Source organism: Spermophilus citellus (assembly GCF_964194105.1).
Source record: "Spermophilus citellus genome assembly, chromosome: 6".
In the NCBI taxonomy this organism is placed as follows: Eukaryota; Metazoa; Chordata; class Mammalia; order Rodentia; family Sciuridae; genus Spermophilus; species Spermophilus citellus.
The window spans coordinates 8,383,189-8,402,502 of record NC_138187.1 but is presented as its reverse complement, the minus strand read 5'-3'; the positions used below and the strand labels follow the sequence as shown (position 1 = coordinate 8,402,502).

Below are 19,314 nucleotides of genomic sequence, written 5' to 3'. Positions count from 1 at the left end.
CGTGGACAGGTAGGGCCAGGGATGCAGGGATTATGGTTGTGACAGGAGGGCTGTTCAGAATCCCAAGCACCCTCCTACATGGGGAGGGTCCAGGGCTGGTGGTGGGCCTGACTTCAAGCTGAGCCCTTTGGGGTGTCGTGGGAGGGATGCCCTGGGAAGCACCCATTCCACCTTGTGCCTTCTGGGGTTGGCCTAGTCTGGGATGGTAGCTGGGAGGAAGCAGCCTCCTCTGCTTGTCCGCGGCTACAGGAGGCCATTTCCTCCAGCTAGGATGGCACTTGAGAGCCGTGGCTTCCTCTGAGTCTCTGCCTCCTTGAGGGCGGGTGGCGGAACTTGCCCAGTTTCAACTTCTCCTCCTGCTCCGACTGTACAGCAGATCCCTCAGGCCAAGGGTCCCAGCCCTCGCTTGGGGGAATCCCAGAAGGCTGGTGTCCAGCCTGCCTATGCCCACTTGCTTACACCTGGGAGGAGCCTGCCTTGTGACCTCACTGTGGCCCTAGAGACATGGGAAGGCCACTTGCACACTGCCCGGGCTGCAGTGCACTCTGGCTGCTTTAGAGGTGCACGGTGAGCCATGGGAGGGAGCAGAGGCCACAGAGGCACCCAGGACTGGCCCATCAGTTTCCTGTCTGCATCTGCCAGGGATGCACCTGGACCTGCAGGCCTGGAAAGGAGGTGAGCGCTTGGACCAGGACTTCTAAAGTACCACCAGAGCCCTTGTGGAGGGGCCTCTCCCCACTCAGGGACCTTAGGGCCCACCAGATTGGCAGCCTGGCAGGGCGGCACCCTATGTGACCCAGCCCCACGAACTTTTGGAAAAGGCAAATATGGGGACAGGAAAAGATGCAGGTTGGAGTGGTGGAAGACAACGGACAGAGTGCAGGTCTCAGGGCACTGTGCCCTCTGAGAGGCACATCACCTTGTGTTTGTTTAAGCCCACAGAGCACAGCAAGGGTGGCCCTGAGTGGGTCCTGAGTCTGAGCTAATGTGGGGGCTGGGGGTACATAGGGAGCCTCTGCAGTCTCTGCGGCTTTCCATGAACCCAAAACTGCTCCAAGAGAGGTCTTAAGAGCAACGTGAAGCGGCTGCGGGACACTGAGAGCAGGCGACTCCAGGGACAGGGTGAGTGTTCGAGCTAGGCACTGTGCAGGGCCTCTGGCCAGCTCTAGTTAAACATGACCCACTCCCCAGAGAATAGGGGATGAGGGGAAAAGAGGCCGCAGGTCCAGACTCGGGAGCTGAGAGCATTACGGCCTTCTTTGGGGGCAGTAAGTTTGAAAACAGCCTTATTCCCAGGACAATACCAACCCTGAAGCTGCCTCAAAGAGGGAACGTCCCTGCATGTCCAGTGTGTGTAAAGCACCCTGTGGTACTGCCCACCAGGCTGGGGGGACCATGGGCAGTTGAGTGGACAGCAGACACACATGGCCAGGCTGGGATGGAAGCCACACCAAGTCCACAGACCCAGGAACGTGCTCAAGCATGTGTGACTCGGGCTGCACCTCAGTACCTGGGAAGACTCAGGGACAAGCCGGCCCCTCGTCGTCAGCCAAACCAGACTCCAGGCTGAGCAGAGCATGGCCGGCGACGCAGGCAGCCTCACAACCCACAGAGGACATGTGGCCCCACACACCAGGAGGGAAGCAGGCCAGGCCCAGGGCAGGGTCCTGGGGCAGCCATGGCTGCCCAAGGAGAGGCTGCCCAGGGCCAACAGTAAGTCCGAAGCCCGAGCGATGGAGGAAGAACCTGGGTGGAAGCCACCTGAAATCTAAGGTGAGCTACTAAGCCCAAGGACGCACTGACCACAAGGTCACCCCAGGCTCTGCAGGCAGATGTGTACTGTTAGCTGGGACAGCCCTCCCCAGTTGGCTCACTGAACACTGCTGGCCCTCAAGGAACTCAACCCATACAAGGAGCTGCTCTTGCCCCAGCATGGTGACACAAGGACCCACAAAGCACGTGCTACCTGGGCTCCTGCTGGCCAGTGGTGGAAGGGGATGCTGCTCTGGCCAGGGGCAGTTCTCTGAGAGTCAAACACACTGCCCCTCACACTGCAGCGTCCTCCAGAGCTCGTCTCATGGGAGATGAGGCACCAAGGCCCACCGCAGCCTGCGGGCAGGGTGGGAGGGGCCTGGACCCCCACGCACACCAACGCACAGAGGGAGACCCACTGTGCCCACGGCTGCGCAGCTCTCTGTGGAATCTCTGTGGACATGTCTGCAGGAGACCTGTCCAGAGGTGGTGTGGGTGCCAGGAGGTTGAAGGGGTCATGCACCTTGCAGGGGAGCCTGGGAGGGCAGAGGGTGGGCTGGGCACCCACCTGATGTCAGGGGACCAGCTCCAGGAATCCCAGTCCTGGTGCAGATAGTGCATGTGAAAGGAAACTTCTAGAACTTAAGGAAAAACTTTAGGGCTGAACCTGACAACATGGGGAATGCCTGTGCCAGGCCAGTGTGCCTGTCCCTCTCTGCCCCCCCAGGTCCCCCCTTGGGAGGAGCTGTGTGGGGCACCAGTGCAGGGGACAGGGGGCCACTCACCTGGAACAGGATCTGAAGCACGCCATGGAGGATGCACATCCGTCGCCCGAGGAACAGGAAGAAGGGTACCAGGAGCTCTAGGAAGTGGTTGCTGAGGGCCTCAAAGCGGTGCACCCACCAGGGCGTCCTGTGTAGGAAGTAGGCCAGGGGGCTGGGCACTGGCTGGGTCTGCAGGGACAAGGAGGCCTGTGAGCCACTGAGCTGCGAGTGGACCCAGGTGGTGGGGCTCTAGGATGGCACGCCCCCAGCCCTGCACACAGAGCTGACCTGGCCAGCCTGAGAGGCAGAGCGCACTCCTTCTCTGCTTTAAAACTGTCATTATCTAAATACAAAAAATGCACTCCTTAGTTGCAAGAGCTCCTTTGAACCAGTATGCCCAAATGAAGGACACAAGGGGGCCTGGGGAGGCTCACTGCCCGCCACAGGCAGATGGCAGGTGGCCTCTGGGGGGCTGCACAAGGAGCAGCTGGAGTGCAGAGCGTGGGGCCCCTCGACACACATCAGGTGACTCTGAGCAAGCACGAGACAATGGGTGCCATCCACACAGAGAAGGAACAAAACTGACCGGAAGAGCATGCCCATGTCTTCTTGGGTGCCATTCCCCTGGGTGTGGCCTTGGCCACAGAACATTAAAACAGTGACACCCATCAGGCCTGGCTCCTGACACCCCAGCCTCAGTGTGAGGAGCCCCTGCCAGTTTGGGCCACAGTGCCTCCATGGCTGTCCCCACTTCCTGGGCTCTGTGTTTGCCCTCCCAGTGGGCAGCACCTGCTATTTGCCCAATCCGAGTTGAAGTCCACAGCTGGCTAGATGGGAGAAGAGCGGAGTCTTCCCCTAACCATGCCATGGGGAGAGATGGGTGCCCTCCAGCCCTCTGCAGGTGCACCCACAGGGTGGGCGCCCATCTCCAAGATGCTTCCCACAGAAATAAGCAACCTGGTCTGTGCAGTGTGACCCATGGCCCTACGCTGGGGACAGAACCCTTGGCCGCGGGTTCCTGCACCAGCACTGGGCGTCCCAACCAGGGCTCCACCCGGACCCACGTGCTCACTCTGCAGCTGTGGTAGAGACCAGGGATTATGGCGTCTGACCCCACCACACGGGCGAAGGGGATTTGAGGGGTTGTGTCCCAAGTAGACAGAACCTTTAAGGAGTGACATGAGAGTGGAATGGGACAGCACCTGCCTAAGCATGGGGACAGTGACACAGACTCTGGACTCCACAGACCCCTGGAAATCCCAGCAAGATGGGGTGGGGAAGACAAGAAGGGCAGAACAGCTACTCTACAGGGGTCCGGGGAAGGGGCTCTGGACTGGGGAAGGCCAGGCCCCTGCAGGTTGAGAGGGGAATGGAGATGGAGTAAAACACCAGGTACAGGTTGACCATGGCCAGTGGCCCTGGCCTGGCTGCGTCTGGGAGGGAGATGTCACCAATGTTGGCCATGACGGTCCTGGCAAGGAAGGCTGTTTTCTAGGATGTGTCCCTCCCAGCCTGGCTGGCTCCATGGAGAATGGCCTCTGGTCCTCTGGACAGAGGGCCTGCTCAGTGCCCCAACGGCTGACCCCTCGTGGGGCAGAAGCCTGTCTGCACTGAAGCTTGGTTGTGAGCTGTGAAGGAGCCGGCAGCCTTGAGGTGGCACCCAGGCAGGCGGTGGGAGCGGCGCCGGGAGCCAGAGCCGCCCACCTGTGACCGGGCGAGGCATCGCGCCATCCCCAGGTACAGGATGTGCACAGCACAGCCCAGGCTTCATGTCCTGCTTTGTAGATCTGCCCTCAAGGAGACAATCTTAAGGAGAAAACCATGAGCCCAGGGAGCTGGAGGGCCCATCTCCGCAGGGAGCTCAAAGAACAGATGGTTGGTCCCCATTTTCCTACTTCAGCCACCACGGAGTGCGCTTGGGGATTTAGTGTGATGGCAATGCCATGCCTCATCTCAGGCGCACACACTGACGTGGTGAGTACTGCTTGCCGGGCACCACCACCAATCCTAGGAAGCCGGTCCCCATGCCAGCCCAGGGCCTGGTATGAGGCCTTCGCAGGAAGTCGGCATCTGTGTGTTGAAGGCAGGGCCATGCCCGAAGCCCAAGCTCTCGCCTGCTTTGGGGTGACTGACCTCTTCCCTGGCACCGTGGTGCCGACGTGTTGTGGGCAGTGGAGGTGGCTCATGCTGACTAAAAAGTGAGACCTTGGGACAAACCGCAGGGTTGCCTGTGTTCCAGGAGCAGATCAGGGGCACCACTTGAGGCCCAACATGGTGATACTACTGAGAGTCAGAACCCGGCCCTGGAGGGGTGGGCAGCCAGGGAGGCCACTCTGGGGGTGCCTCCACAGTGCTCGCCTGAGCTGGAGCTGCCTGGCCACTGCAGTAGAGACACAGGGAAGGAGAACGGAGCCATGTAGACGGTGCCTGGATGCAGAAACGCCAGGGAAGCACAGGCGCCTTGACACAAGCTGCTCTCGGTGCTGCTTCCTACACGGCAGCCACCAAGCCCCACCAGCTCGAGGGACCCACTAAGGGGAGCAAGCATCTGTCCCCTCCACTAGAGCTCTGACTGCCTGCAGGATTCACCTCTATGGAAGACCGCAGGGCGAGGGGCACTCTGGGACTTCCCAGAACAAGGCCCACCAGGAGGTCTGGAGGAGGCCAGTCAGCGTGAGGCGGGGCAGTCAGGGCATGGGGCCCCACTGAGCCACCACCTCCCAAAGAGCAGTCCCACTTGACACAGCATGGAGCGGAGCCTCCTGGCCAGGTCCAGCAAACCCCAGAGTCCCCAGGATCACAGGCTGTGGCCCCTGCCCTCAAGACTGCAGTGCATGGTGCAGCAGACACTGGCAGTGAGATGTGAACGCAGGACCTTGGCCCGCACCCCATGACCTGACCCCATGGGAAGACAGACTTCGAGCAGCCAACATGCTGGCAGGTGTAAAAGCCGCTCGCCAGCCCCTGGTTTCTGTAGGGTGGAGGAGGGGTGTGCACCTGCATCTCCATGCTGTACACAGAGCCACTTGGAGCAGTCACCAGTCTAAGGGCAGTCTCCCTGCAGCTTTCCTCATGACTCCACCATTCATTTTCCATGTCACACAAGAGACAGACGAGCTTCAGGGACTGTGGTCACAAGTCTGAACTCGCCACACGTGAAGCTGCAATCGTGTGACACCCAACACCAACGGCGAGTGTGTAGTGCTGCACGTCTGAGGCCATGCAGGTGTCAGGCCACGCAGAGGGCCCACTGCACGTGGCAGATGTAGTCCCCAGGACAGCCGCGGAGAGAGCACCATGGGAAACACAAGAGGGAACAGAGTGACTAGACCCTCCACCGTGAAACACGGATGCGACAGGGTCCTCAGCAAAGAGGCCCAACAGGAGGGGACTGGAGGGTCTGAAGATGCTGCGGCGGAGTCAGAGAACAGAACCAAACACTCCCCAAAATGCTTAGAAAGGAAAAAGCACCCACGTCCCGTGCAACAGCCTTGGCAGCCCCGTTCACGCGTGGCCGATTCCTGGGGAGAGCAGACGCCACAGGCTGCAGCCACAGACCCAAGGTGCTCCCCACGCACAACACCCTGCGGTCCAGAAGGCCACAGCCAGCAGGACTGTATGTTACAGAGTGCTGACCGGGACACCTAGAAGCACACCCTGAGCTCAGCACCAGCCCGCACCCAACTAGTACAGGTAGCAAGTCCGCGTGGGAAGGCAGAGCACGCGGGGCCACACCCTGCAAAGGATGAGCCCCAGAAGTGGTGGGCGCAGGTGAGACGGAGGCTCTGTCCACTCTACAACTAGACACTGTGAAAGAGTGGGCCATGGGTGCGGAGACCTGGACTGACAAGAGGTGGAGGCCAAGGTCCCACCAGAGGGAAGGGAGCTCTGAGACGCAGTCCGTGCCCAGAGCCTGCCCCAGCCTCTTGGTCCTCCCTTCTGACACCCCCACTCCAGCTCTGGTCAGTTAACATCCAGGGCCAGCCTGAGCTGCCCAGCTGACCCCTTCCCCAGTCTTAGTCAGGACAAGCACCCTCTGCCAGCCCTCAGGGCATGCTTCTGTGCCAAGTCTAGTCCCTAGCCAGGGCTGGGCCAATGACACGCCTTCTGCAGACAGCACAGGTCAGAACCCAGCCTGCACCCCAGGCCAACAGCCACATAGTGGGCACAAGCACTGGCCCTCAGCAGTCCTCACCCAGGTGACTGACCCATGGCTGTCCTTCTGGAGCCCCTAGGCCAGCCATCATCACAGGGCCTAGACTGGGCCAGGAGAGCTGGTGGCTGGCATGGCAGGACTCCAGAGCAGCATGGCTGACCCACAGGGGGAAGGGGCTCCCTTCATCCCAGGCTTCTGGCAGGTTCAAAGCAGCCCTGACAGATTTTCAGTCTTCTCTCCCAACCCTCCTGCACCAAGTGCAACAGTGACCACAGGGCTTACATGGATGTGACCCTGTCCCACAGAGAGCCTGCCCCCATGCACACATCCCAGCCAACTGGGTCCTGGGGAGGGGCGGGGATCCTTGCTGTTTCAGAGATGAGTCCCACACGTACAGTGGAGTGCACAACCAGGAAAGTGGACAAGAGCCCTGGGCTGCAGAATGCAGGTGTTATTTGGAGCGCATGCCCTGGGTGCAGGACGCACGCCCTGGCAGGGCCTGGCTGGTGTACCTGCTTCTACTGCAGTGGCATCCCGACAGTTCCCAGGTTTGCCAACCCTAACCTGCAGATGCCTCATGTCCACAGCACCTGCTGCCACCGGCCCATGCTTGAGTGTAGGAAAGCCTTGCTGAGAGGATGCCATGCTGGTTCTGGACCCTGACGGACAGGCCAGCCTGGGCTTCACTGCCCAGGTTGAGGTCTCTGGGCCTTGTCCTCAGGGCAGGGGTGCCAACTGTGGCCATTCACAGGCAGCCTGCTCCCCATCACGGGCGAGGCCGAGGCATTTCCTCTCTGGCATCCCACTCTGGGATGGAGGTGCTCACGGGACCCAAGGCAGAACAGGACTTCTGGAGGACCTGACCGGGGTCGAGGCCTTAAAAAATAAACTCAAGGCATGCTGGTCAAACCCAGCACAAATGCTGATGTCCATGCACCCAGGACCCCGGGATTGACGCATGGCGTACGGGAGCAGCAGCACCCTGTACTCAGGAGGCCAGGCTCAAGCTTGACTGGAAGCTCCAGCAGTGAGCCTCAGAGCTGTGGCAGTAGGGCAGAGGCATGGAGGACAGCCCTGCAGGACAGGACACACCGCGGTCTCCTGTGGCACACTGATCAGCCCCGTGCCCACCCACATACAAGCACCAGACCTGGCAGGATGGGACTGCTGGGTGAGTCGGAGCCCTGGGCCGAGGCCTGGGACAGCCTCCAGGGACCCGAACAGAGTGGCAGTCACCTGCTTGGGTGATGGAGGTGTACCCAGGGAAGGCACACCGGGGGAGCTGCCACCCCAGAGGGCGAGGAAAGCCAGACAGCTGGACCTGCAGCCAGGGTGGGTCAAACAACTGTCTACCAGCTGGCAGGCACGTGACACTCTGCACACCGCCTCGTGATCCACCCCAGAGAGAGCTGGGAGCAGGGATGTCCTCAGTGAATGGGGACTGGAACCCCTCGAGGACGGGCCCAGCTGCTCACCTCGTAGTGGAAGTCCAGGCAGGTGAGGTCTCGCCAGCACTGGTCACCGCGAATCTTGATCAGGCCCTGCAGAGGCAAAACAGCAAGCAGCGTCAGTCCCCAAGGACATACCTCCTCCAGCCATACCCTACCAGTCTGTAGTCACCACTCAGTTACTACCTGTCAGGGGATTAATTCACTGATTGGGTTAAGGCTCTCATAACCCAGTCATTTCCCCTCTAAACCTTCTTGCATTGTCTCATACATGAGCTTTTGGGAGACACCTAATATCCAAACCATAGTACCACCCAAGCAATACCCACTCACCCATCATCCATTATCCCCACATCCACCATCCATTCATGCACACATCCATCATCTATCCACCATCCATTTATCCACACATCCATCCATTCATCATCCATGCACCCATCAATCCATCAATTATCCACTCCTCATCTATTACTCCTCCATTGTTTCTCCATCATCCAACACTAACTCATTCACCCATCCCTCATCTACCATTCCAACATCCACTCACTCATAATCAGCCCATCATTCATCTGTAAATGAGGAATCCATTATTGATCCACCATCCATCTACCCATCCACCCATCATGCATGCATCTATCATCCATTGATCATGTAACTACCATCCATCATCCACACATCCATTATTTATCCACCAAACATCATTCACCCACCATCTAATCACCCATCTAACACCTACTCACCCACTTATCCATCATCTATCTACTATCACTCATGCATCCATGATCCATTATCTAGCCACCAGCAATCCAATATCCACTCATCCACCCACCATTTGTCCATCATTTTCCCACCATCCACCCACCCATCATCTACCATCTACCTACCCATTTTCCATCCATCATTTATCAACTACTCATCACTCATCCATCCACCCTTCATTCATGCATCCATCAATACATCAACCATCATTCATGCATCCATCCCTTGCACATCCATCCACATAGCCAGCATCTTCTCATCAACTTGTCCATCATCCAAATGTCCATGCTTCATAATACATCACTCACCTATCCATTGTCTATCCACCTTCCATTCACCCATTTAATACCCACTCACCCATCATCCACACATCCATTGTTCATCTATCATTCATCAACCAATAATCTATCCACCACCCATCCAACATCCACTCAACCACCCACCCATCATCTATTCACCCTTTGTGCATGCATTCATATCCAGCCATCATCTATACAAACCATGCATCCATCATCTATCAACATTCAATACCCATTTATCCACCCATCCATCATCTATCTACCTATTGTCGGTGAATCCATCATCTATCCACCATCCATTCACCTATTGAACATCCACTCATAATCCAAGTATCATTTATCCATCATCTGTCAATCCCATCATCCAACACCTACTCATCCACCTATCCTTCATCCATCTACCCATCTGCCATCACCCACTCATCCAGTATCCATTTACCTATTTTTCATCCCTGACCCATACACTCATTCTTTCATCTATAGGTCATTCATCTATCTACCCATCACCCCCCCAACCCATTGTCCATCTATTCATCCATCTTTCACATATTTGCCCATCCATTACTCACTCACTCACATATCTGTCATCTTATTACACATCCATCTTCCCATCATCCATTAACTCATCCATCATCATCCATCCACAATCCATCCATCATTCATTTAGAGTTCTTGTGAGGTCTAGCTGGGCACAAAGATGATCATATCCTAGCAGAGGTAGAATGGGCAGGCACATCAAAGGTGCAGAGAAGAAAGGCCTGGAGCAGGTGCCTCTGCCTGCTATGACAAAGTGCTACAGATGGGTGGCTTATCAACAGAGATTTATTTCTCACAATCTGGAGGCTGGAAGTCAACTAGCATGGTTTGTTCTGATAAGAGCTCACTTCTGGCTTGCAGATGGTCAACAACCTCTTGCTATGCCCCATGTGGAGGAAAGAAGGTGAAGGGTCTCTGTGGTGACCCTTTTGTTAGGACACTAATCCCCTTCATGAGGGCTCCCCTTGCAGAGGTGTTGGAAGGTATTAACATTACCACACACAAGGAGTCAGAACTGAACACATGAATTTGGGGACATACTAACATTCAGTTCACACAGGAGGCGAACCTGCAAGTGGATGGATTGATAGGGATGGCCTGAGGAGAGAGGCAGCCCTGAGAGCTGGGGGCTGCCATGCAAGGAAAGAGAGTGCAGTACAGCTGACCAGGCAGTGGGCAGGAGGTTTGGCAAGGGCTAGTGTGTCTGTAGCAGAGAGGATAGGGAAAGGCCAAGATGGGAAGGCAGGAGGTGCCCAGGGAACCCAGACCTGGTGTGTAGGCAGGGAGACAAGAGAGACAACCAGATTGTCACTGAAGGCACAGGGGGCTGGCTAACCATAAGGAAGGGCAGTCAGACCTTGGGGAAGGGGCTGGGACCACCATCCAAGGCCTTCAGCTGACAAGCTTTCTTACCAAACCAGCCAATGACACACTATAATGACCCCTAAAGAACATTATCCCAGCTACATGGGTTAGCATTTGTGGGGTGGGTCCCAGTCAACACAACCAATTCTCACATGGGAAGAACATGGGGACAGCAGGGGTAGTGCACAGTCAGTGGTTCCCTAGCTACTCTGGTTGGCAAAGACCACAGCTTCTGCAGTCATCCAGGCAGGGAGACTGGCCAGGGCCATGCACAGGCGGGATTCATGGAAGGTGGAGTGCAGAGGACAGCTGAGTGGGAGTGCCAGGAAGGGCTGTGGCCACGTGGAGCTGTGGTCTGGCCGCTGAAGAAGTGTGTGGGTAACCCCAACACCTAGGGGACAGAGACAAGCGATCGCAGGGAGCTGGGCAGGACAGACCCCCTGGCACCTGTAGGACCTCTCAGCTGTGAAGCTGGAGGAGCCACCTCCTGGGTCAGCACCGAGAATCTCCAAGGTCTTAGAGACCCTGGCCGGCTCTCGACACTGCAGGGGAGCCACGTGCAGTGTGGAAGTCGGCCTGCCGTGTCCTGGGGCACTGCCGTGCACATAGGAGGAGTTGCCTGGTCAAGCGGAGTCTTTGGAAACTGGTGTGCTTGGACCACAAAGCATCGGGGACGCGGATGGTGTCCAGAAGGAACTCCTGCCTGGCATGCCCAGGGTCATGTTCACAGGGCACCTCTGCCTCGTCAGGTGTGTCTAGATGACCAGGACTTGGGCCAGCCTGCTGTAGGAGGCCCTACCTGCACCCACGGGGGTGGCTCCACTGGCTTCTGGTGAACGTGTCCACCGGCAGGGAGGCTCAGCCACTACCTTTGACACCATGAGCCTGGGGAGCACCCCCATCCCTTCAGAACCTCGGAGCAGGACTCTTTGGAGATTCAAACCAGGAAAAGGAGAAAAAAACAAAATAATTAAAATGTCATTCAAATGCTAAGCAGATATGAGACACTTAAAAATCTGAACTCTTCCTGCTGGAGCAGAGGATAATGGTGCTCCTCCCATCCCCTCCTCCTGCACTGCAGACACCAGGGCCCCAGGGGTCTTCCTTCCAGAGTGAGTGTCAAAGGCACAAAGCCCGCTTTGAGCCCCAGGCAGCCCACAGCAGGGCCAACCCAAAGGGAGCCAAGCGACCCACAGTTGTCCTTCTACCCTCCTGATCTTGGCTTGGGAAGTGTGCCGGGCTGACAGAAGATGCTATGGCCTCACTGTGAGCAGGGGGGGCACCCAGGCACTCCTCTCAGAGGTCCATGTGTCCCAGACCTGCTTCAAATATCCCGCTGCACGTGGGATGCCCCAGCCTCATGTACGGGAAGGAAAGCTGTGACTCAAGTGTGGCTCTGGACACCTCGTTCCTCTGGCTCAGCCCTTGCCAGGGTGATGGCCCCTCTGCCCAGGGGGCTTTGCTTCCCTGTAACCCTGCAAGCAGGTGTGGGGGCTGACACGGACACTGCCTCTAGCAGGATGGGGCAGGCACCCCGGCTCAGGCTACCAGGACCTCTGCCTTCTACCAACTGCCTGGTGTCCTGTGTCCCATAGCCTGTCCCATCCTTCTGTGGATGAGGGCACTGCTGCTAAGCAGAAGCGACCCATGGGTGCGCTGGCTCAGACAGACTCCCCAGGTCCAGCTGACTAGGGCAAATCCCAGGCCCCCAGAGCTCCCTGGCACCAAAGCACTGGCACAGGATGGCACCGCTGGCACTTTGATTGCAGTGGACTAGGCCACCCACAGGCCACAGGTGAGCACAAAGCCTTCCGCGGGAAATCAGCACAGTGCCTCCATCTGAGATAGCTGCTCCTGCACTCTGTGTTCTAAGGGACCTGAGGCCTGGACGTGCGTTCTCATGAGCATCAGGGCGAGTCTACTGCCTGGCCAGGCTGCACCATACTAGCCCCTTGAAGGCCGCCTGGCTTTGCCAGAGCCAGAGGCACCACAGATGGAGCCAAGACCTGCCCCTGGTGAAAGTTCAGGGGCAGAGGGAGGGCCATGCACGTCCTGGATGCCCCGGGCCGTGAGCCGTACGCTGGGCTGCACCAAGGCCTCCACATGATCCCCAGCCGTCGTCAGCCTGCTGGCCTGACCGGTGGGAAACGAGAAGGATTCTCACCACAGTGAGGATCTGCAAGACCATGCAGAGCTTCTGCTGCCTTGGACGCGGCTTCTCTCCTGGAAGCTGCGCATCTCAGCAGGCCACCGCCAGGGAATTCACCTGCTTCACGTGGTGATTTCAACTTCACAAGCCAACAGAGGTTTCACGTTCACTGTCCTTCTCTCCCTTTTGGGAAACAGGTGTGAGTGACAGAGGCCTACACCTGTGCCCCTAAGCGGCATGCTCGTGTGCAAGGGCAGCATGAGGCCAGCCAGAGAACCCCTCGGGTGGGAGCGTGCACTAAGAGAAATCCCTAAGACTATTCTAAATGGGTTTTCTGCACCACCCCTGAATCCTGGAGACCCTCTAGGAATCACCTGACACCCACACACGGGAGCCTTTGATGAGGCGCTGTGAGGAGCGGCCAGACAGCTCCGAAAGCTTGGGCATGTAGGGGCTCAAGGCTGAGGGTTAGCAGTCCTGCTGCCATGGGCTGGGCGCGGACCAACAGCCAGAGGTCAGAGGCACAAAGAGGCTGCGGGGAGGGAGGCCTGCAGCTGGGTCCCGAGTCGGGGTCCGCCTGTTCCATGCTCTCTGTGCAGAATGACAGTGAAGAAGAAAGAGCTTTTCTTTAGTTCTGCCCACACTGATGCCATGAGACAAATCAGGATAACGGTTCTCATCTCAGAGTTAGGACAGCTAGGCAAGGAATGCCGAGGACATGGCTGCTGCGGTGGCGTTCACGGGGTCGTGCTGCACTCTGACACCTGTTCCTTATACGCATGCAGTCCTCCCAGAGGTGCCCTGGCTCAGCGAGGCCGGCAGCCATAGCCTCTTTCCATCTCAGTTTCATAGCCAACTCCTTGCTCTTCTCTGCTAATGGCGTCTCCCCCCTGTTCACTAACCTTTCTCGCCCACGATCCCCAACACATCCCCCGGCCCGAACATCCCCCAGAGTGCTCGGGGGCGGAACACTCTAACATGGAAACAGCTTTTAAAATAATTCTGGTTTGTCCTGTTCAGAACAGCTGCGGGGCCCACAGCAACAGGCTCCATCCCAGTAGCACACTTCCTGGACTGCAGGCCAGGGGCTCGGGTTGGGCAGTGTGGACCCTGAAGCCACAAGCAGTCCTGTTCTGAGGCAGAGGTGGACGGAATCTGTGTCCTTGTACAGGAAAGGCCCTGTGAGCCATGCCAGCAAGCTTCCCTTGTGCCGTTGCGCCCAGCTCCTGGTTTCAGCCCCCGGGAATGCAGGTCTGGATGCAGAGGCACACCTGACTCCCAAACCCGTGCCCCAGTCCCCCATCTTCCTGGGGGAGGGCTGAGTGCTCCTGGGTATCCTAGGACTGCCACGGGCTGCACAGGCATGGCCACTGCCCACCCCATGCCCTACCACTCCTCCCAGGAACAGCTCTGTGCTGAGAGAGCTCCTGAAACAGTGGCTCGAGCTCCTTTTATTCTTCCAGAGACACAGGTAACCCAGTTACTACGGCACAGTGTTGCCCCAGGGTTGAATATCCGTGAGTGGGGGAGGTATGGGTCTGTTTCTGGACTGTTACACTGATCTGTTTCTAGCTTAGAGGAAGACTGTACTTCAGCTTTAAAATAAGCTGTAAAATCACGTAGCATAACCCTCCAACTCTATTTTCAAGATCCCGATTGCATAAAATTTCTATAATCAGTTTTCCAATTTTTCAAAAAGAAAAAGCAGCTCATAAGGGTCTGGTAGGCATTTTCTTAACTCTATAGATAAAGTTGGGTGAGACAGACATTTTCACAGTGCTGAGTCTCTTGCTCTGTGGACACAATACCTCAGGGCTTTTGAAATGCACATCAGCAAAGATCCACAGTTTTTAATGCACACATCTCAAACCTTCTTAGTCAGATTTATTATGAGGTACCTGAGGGATTTTCGATGCAAGTATAGATAGCATGTTCACAATTTTACTCTCGAAAGTCTGACAGTACAGGAGATGCCATCTGTCACAATGACCTGCAGCCTGTGACCTCCCTAACTCCCAGCTCCATCTCAGCAGTGGCTTCACACACACGCTGGGTTCTCCACACACGCTCAGGTCTGTGACTGACCACTTCACTCTCTTCCAGTGCCGTGCCTCGCGCTTCTCATTTCACTGCAGAGAAACCTGACATGATGTGGCAGCGTGGTCGTGGGCATAGGTGCTTCCTGTTTCCAGGTTCATGTGACAGCGTTCATTAGGGGGTCTTTCAGATGCCCTTCATCATGCCTCACACTACTCTGCCGAGTCTTCATCATGAATGGGTGTCAGGGTCATCATCTTTCGCTGATCTGATAAAATGGTTCTTCATTGTTACTACAGCGAATGACATGAATTGATTTTTAAAAAAAATATGTATTTTTTAGAAGTAGTTGGACACAATACCTTTATTTTATTTTATGTGGTGCTCAGGATCAAACCGAGGGCCTCACACATGCTAGATGCGTGCTCTACCACTAAGCCACAACCCCGTCCCCTGACATGAATTGATTTTTAAAAGTATTTGTTCTCAGTGCTGGGATTGTAGCTCAGTGGTAGAGTACTTGCCTAGCATGTGTGAGGCACTGGGTTAAATCCTCAGCACCACATAAAAAAATAAATGAATAAAAAATAAATTTATTAAAACATTTAAAAATGTATTTGTTAATATATTTATTTTAAAATTTTTGTGGTGCTGGGGTTAGAACCCAGAGCCTCATGCAGGCTCGGCCAGTGCTCCACCAGCCGTAAGTGATGTTCAAGTGCTAACGCACACCTTCTATCATCAGACCTGAGGGGCCTCTGCTGACCAGGGCGCAGGCTCTGACCTCCTTTGGTAACGTCCTCATCGGGGTTCCCATCACTGTTACGCCGGCCACATGAAACCACTCAGGAAGTGTCCCTCCTCCACCACCTGCTAGGGTCTGCGTGGGAATGCTGTTCCTTCCTCCATCCGTGTTTGACAGAGTTCCCCAGAGAAGCCATTGGGGCTGAGGCTTTCTTTTTGGAATGGTTTTTCATTTCAAATTCAATTTCTTTAGCAGACGTGGAGCAACCCAGATTTCCTGTTTTTCTTGTATCAGTTTTAGTGGCTGTGTTTTTCAAGGAATCTGCCTATCTCATCTGTATGGTCAAATCCGCTGGCCCAAAGCTTCCCTAACATCCTCAGAACTTGCGGCAGCATCTCAGACACAACTACAGCCACCAGGGGATATTTCTCACGGCTCCTCCAGGCACATGGTCCACTGTGTCCCTGGCCCCGGCCCCGGCCCCGGCCCTGCCAACTCTGACCTGAGAACTGCTGACCATCTGGGCGTGTTCTTCCACTTCAGATGTCGTTCTGCATCAACAAGGGCCGGACAGCCCGTGCATGAGCAGCACAGAGGGCCCTACCTATTAGGTGCTGTGGCCAGGAGTGGCTGCCAAGATGGGTGGGCCTTGGGTGTGTAGAAGTCAAGCCCTGCATGTTGGCCAGGAGGAACCTGGAGACTCCTGCCACTGCTTTCTGCAGCCCGCATCTGGAAGGTCACCTCAACATGGGAGGCTGGACCCCATGTCTCCACTGACTTCGCAGGCCACACCGGCCTGTCCTCCTTCTAAGCTGCACCTCGCCAACACCAAAACACAGCGCCTCAGCTGTAGCAATACATGTGTCTCACGGAACCACCTGCTAAGCTCGTATCTTGCTCCATAAAGATTGAAAGTATCAGCCTCTTAGCTTTTAAAGTATGAAGCAATAATTAACACAATTTAACCCCAAGAGAGACACAGCACATGCTGTCAGAACAGGAGCGGGAACCTGCAAAACAAAGACCAGTGAAAGAAGCACGCAGCAGCAGGGGGGAGGGAACACAGCGCCCACAGCTGACGACTCTGCATCTCACCTGCTCTTCTCCAGAATCACGTTCTCCAGCTTCTCATGATCCGCCTGCACCCTCTTTAGCTAAGGCTCACCCACAGCAGGTTCCACTGGGTGGAGGAAGATGTGCACCACTTCCGCACACAGCTGCTTCTAGTGGACGGATGTGTGCACACCCTCCAGGCAGGAGGCAGCGGGGGTCTGGGAGGGGGTGTGGGGAGATGCAAGCTTTCAGCCTCCCAATCATCTAGGGGTCAAAGTGGAAGATAAGTGTCTCCTTGGGTACTGTCCAGGCCTGAGGATTCCTGGCAACATGGATGCTGGCTTTATTTGATTCCCAGGGCTGCAGGGACTGAGTACTCATCTGCCGGTTCAGGAAGGTTCACAGGACAGAGTACTCAGGGCATCTCTGACTGCTGAGGGCCTCGTGGAAGGCCCATGCTCTGCCCCACATGGGGGGCAGAGCAGCCCTGACAGGAAGCCCGGCCCTGGCCACAGGAGCCCAGGCACCGCTGGACAAGGAAAGCATGAACCCGCCACAATTACCCCTGCAGGAAGCGAGGCAGAACCAGGTGTACAAGCACCCATCTCTAAAGGGCAGAACTAAGGTGATTGAGCCCCTCAGCACTGCACACCACCCCGAGCAGGCACATTTGCACATCATGCATCCAGGGCCGTCCACTGGGAACACAGGCCAGGCCCTTCCCTGGGAACAGGGAGGAGGGCAGACACTGGGCCCTGCTCCACCTCTGCCCCCGCAGCATCAGGGGACTCCTTGCTGGCCCAGCCCATCCCTGCGATGCTGGGGAGCCTGTGAATGACCTGAAGACTAGAGCCAACAGGTTGCTGGAGTTGGGGAGAGGAGCGCAGGCACTGGAGTCCTGGGCGGGGCCACAGCCAGGGCTGTCCCAGGCTCCTTGCTGAGGCCCTCCTCCTGTCCTGGAGGCCTGCGGCCTGCCCTGTCCCATGCAGAGCAGGTGTGAGGAGGAGGTGGGTGGCCACTCACGCTGCTCCATGGCAATGCAGCTCCCTTGGCTGCATGCCAAGGGCGAGCAGCTGTGACCAGGGCAGCAGATGGTCAAGCAGGAACCAGGCCTAAGCACCAGGTGCCATGGCAGCCCCTGCAGGCATACCCAGGGACACATCTGTGTTCTTCCTGACATTTCAGGTCCCTGCCTGGCCCATGAAGGAGGAACCACGTCCACATGCCACCTCTATATCAATGACACCCAGAGCAGAACAGGAAGCAGCATGCCTGGGGCCACAGCTGCAGGTGGGGGGCACCCTGGGGCATCCGTCTGGGTGGAGGGTGTGGCCGAGCCCACTCTCTTTCCAGCACTCGAGACACATGGTTTTGATGCTCAACCAAGGCAACAGATGAGCTGACTTGGTGGGATTACTGCCCTCTGGCCCATCCCCCTTGGGGCTCCCCAGCTGAGGCCCACCCTCATCAGGTCACAGTAACATGCGAGCGGCCTGAAGCCACAGCTGGAAATTAGTAAATGCACCCTCTTCGTGGCCCACACACTCCCACTGCCCAGGAAGCACCCTGCATCCCCTCCCCAGCAGCTTCCCAGTCTGTGTGGGCTCTGCCTGTGCCACACCCCTGACAGGGGCTGGTGGACACATGCGCCTTCGTGTCCAGCTTCCCTCAGTGTGACTCTGAGGCCGCCCTGTGGTGCCTCAGCCCGCCTCATGGCCCCTTGACACTTGGAGTAACTCCTACAACTTCATTCTTCTCCAAACTGTTTTGATTACAAAAGGTCTTGGCATTTCCACACACATCTAAGTGTTAGTTTATCAATTTATGAAAAGAAATTCTTCTATCAATTTATGAAAGTCAGTGGCCACCCACCTCCTCCTCACACCTGCCCTGCATGGGACAGGGCAGGCTGCAGGCCTCCAGGACAGGAGAAGGGCCTCAGCAGCAGCCTGGGACAGCCCCGGCTGTGGCCCCGCCCAGGTCTCCAGTGCCTGCGCTCCTCTCCCCAACTCCAGCAACCTGTTGGCTCTAGTCTTCAGGTCATTCACAGGCTCCCCAGCATCACAGGGATGGGCCGGGCCAGCAAGGAGTTCCCTGATGCTGCGGGGGCAGAGGTGGAGCAGGGCCCAGTGTCTGCCCTCCTCCCTGTTCCCAGGGAAGGGCCTGGCCTGTGTTCCCAGTGGACGGCCCTGGGTGCATGATGTGCAAACGTGCCTGCTTGGGGTGGTGCACGGTGCTGATTATCTTTGGGATTTCATGAAATTTGCAGATCAACTTGGGAACAATTCATAATTCAGGACCTTGAGCAGAGTCTATCTCCCTATCTACTTAAGTCCCCTTTAGTTCCTCTCGGCAACATTTGGTGGTGTTCAGGATGTAAGCAGCACTTCTTTAATTAAACATTCCTATATTGTAGTTTTGGATATTGTTATAAAAGTTACATTTAAGAATTCAGTTTCCTGTCAGTTTTTGCCAGCGTGCAGGACACAGTGACTTGTGCAGTGATCCGGGACCCTGTGAAGTGGGTGGGTCCCCACACTGGTCCTCAGCACCATCTGCACACCAGCCTCTCTGAGAATACAGGCCACTTTACTTCCTCTGTTCCAGTCTTTGGGAGGTTTACTTCTTTTTCCTGCTTTATTTACAAGCTAAGATCTTCAATCCCTGCTGGTAGCCGTCAGGAGCAGACACCCAGCCTGGTTCCCAGTTTATGGAGTTGCCCAGCCTCACCACTAAACATGGCACCAGCAG

The 19,314-nt window shown here is 56.5% G+C and overlaps 1 protein-coding gene across 1 annotated transcript in view; it reads right to left on the bottom strand.

The window, feature by feature from the left end:
- The window catches only part of LMF1 (lipase maturation factor 1), a 58,193-nt gene that overhangs the window by 5,478 nt on the left and 33,401 nt on the right, over positions 1-19,314 (bottom strand). Inside the window, exons 5-6 of the mRNA XM_081297632.1 lie at positions 8,148-8,213; positions 2,538-2,705 (exon numbers count right to left, since the gene is read on the bottom strand). Coding sequence (XP_081153758.1) covers positions 2,538-2,705; positions 8,148-8,213 — 234 coding nt within the window. The remainder of the gene's footprint in view (positions 1-2,537; positions 2,706-8,147; positions 8,214-19,314) is intronic.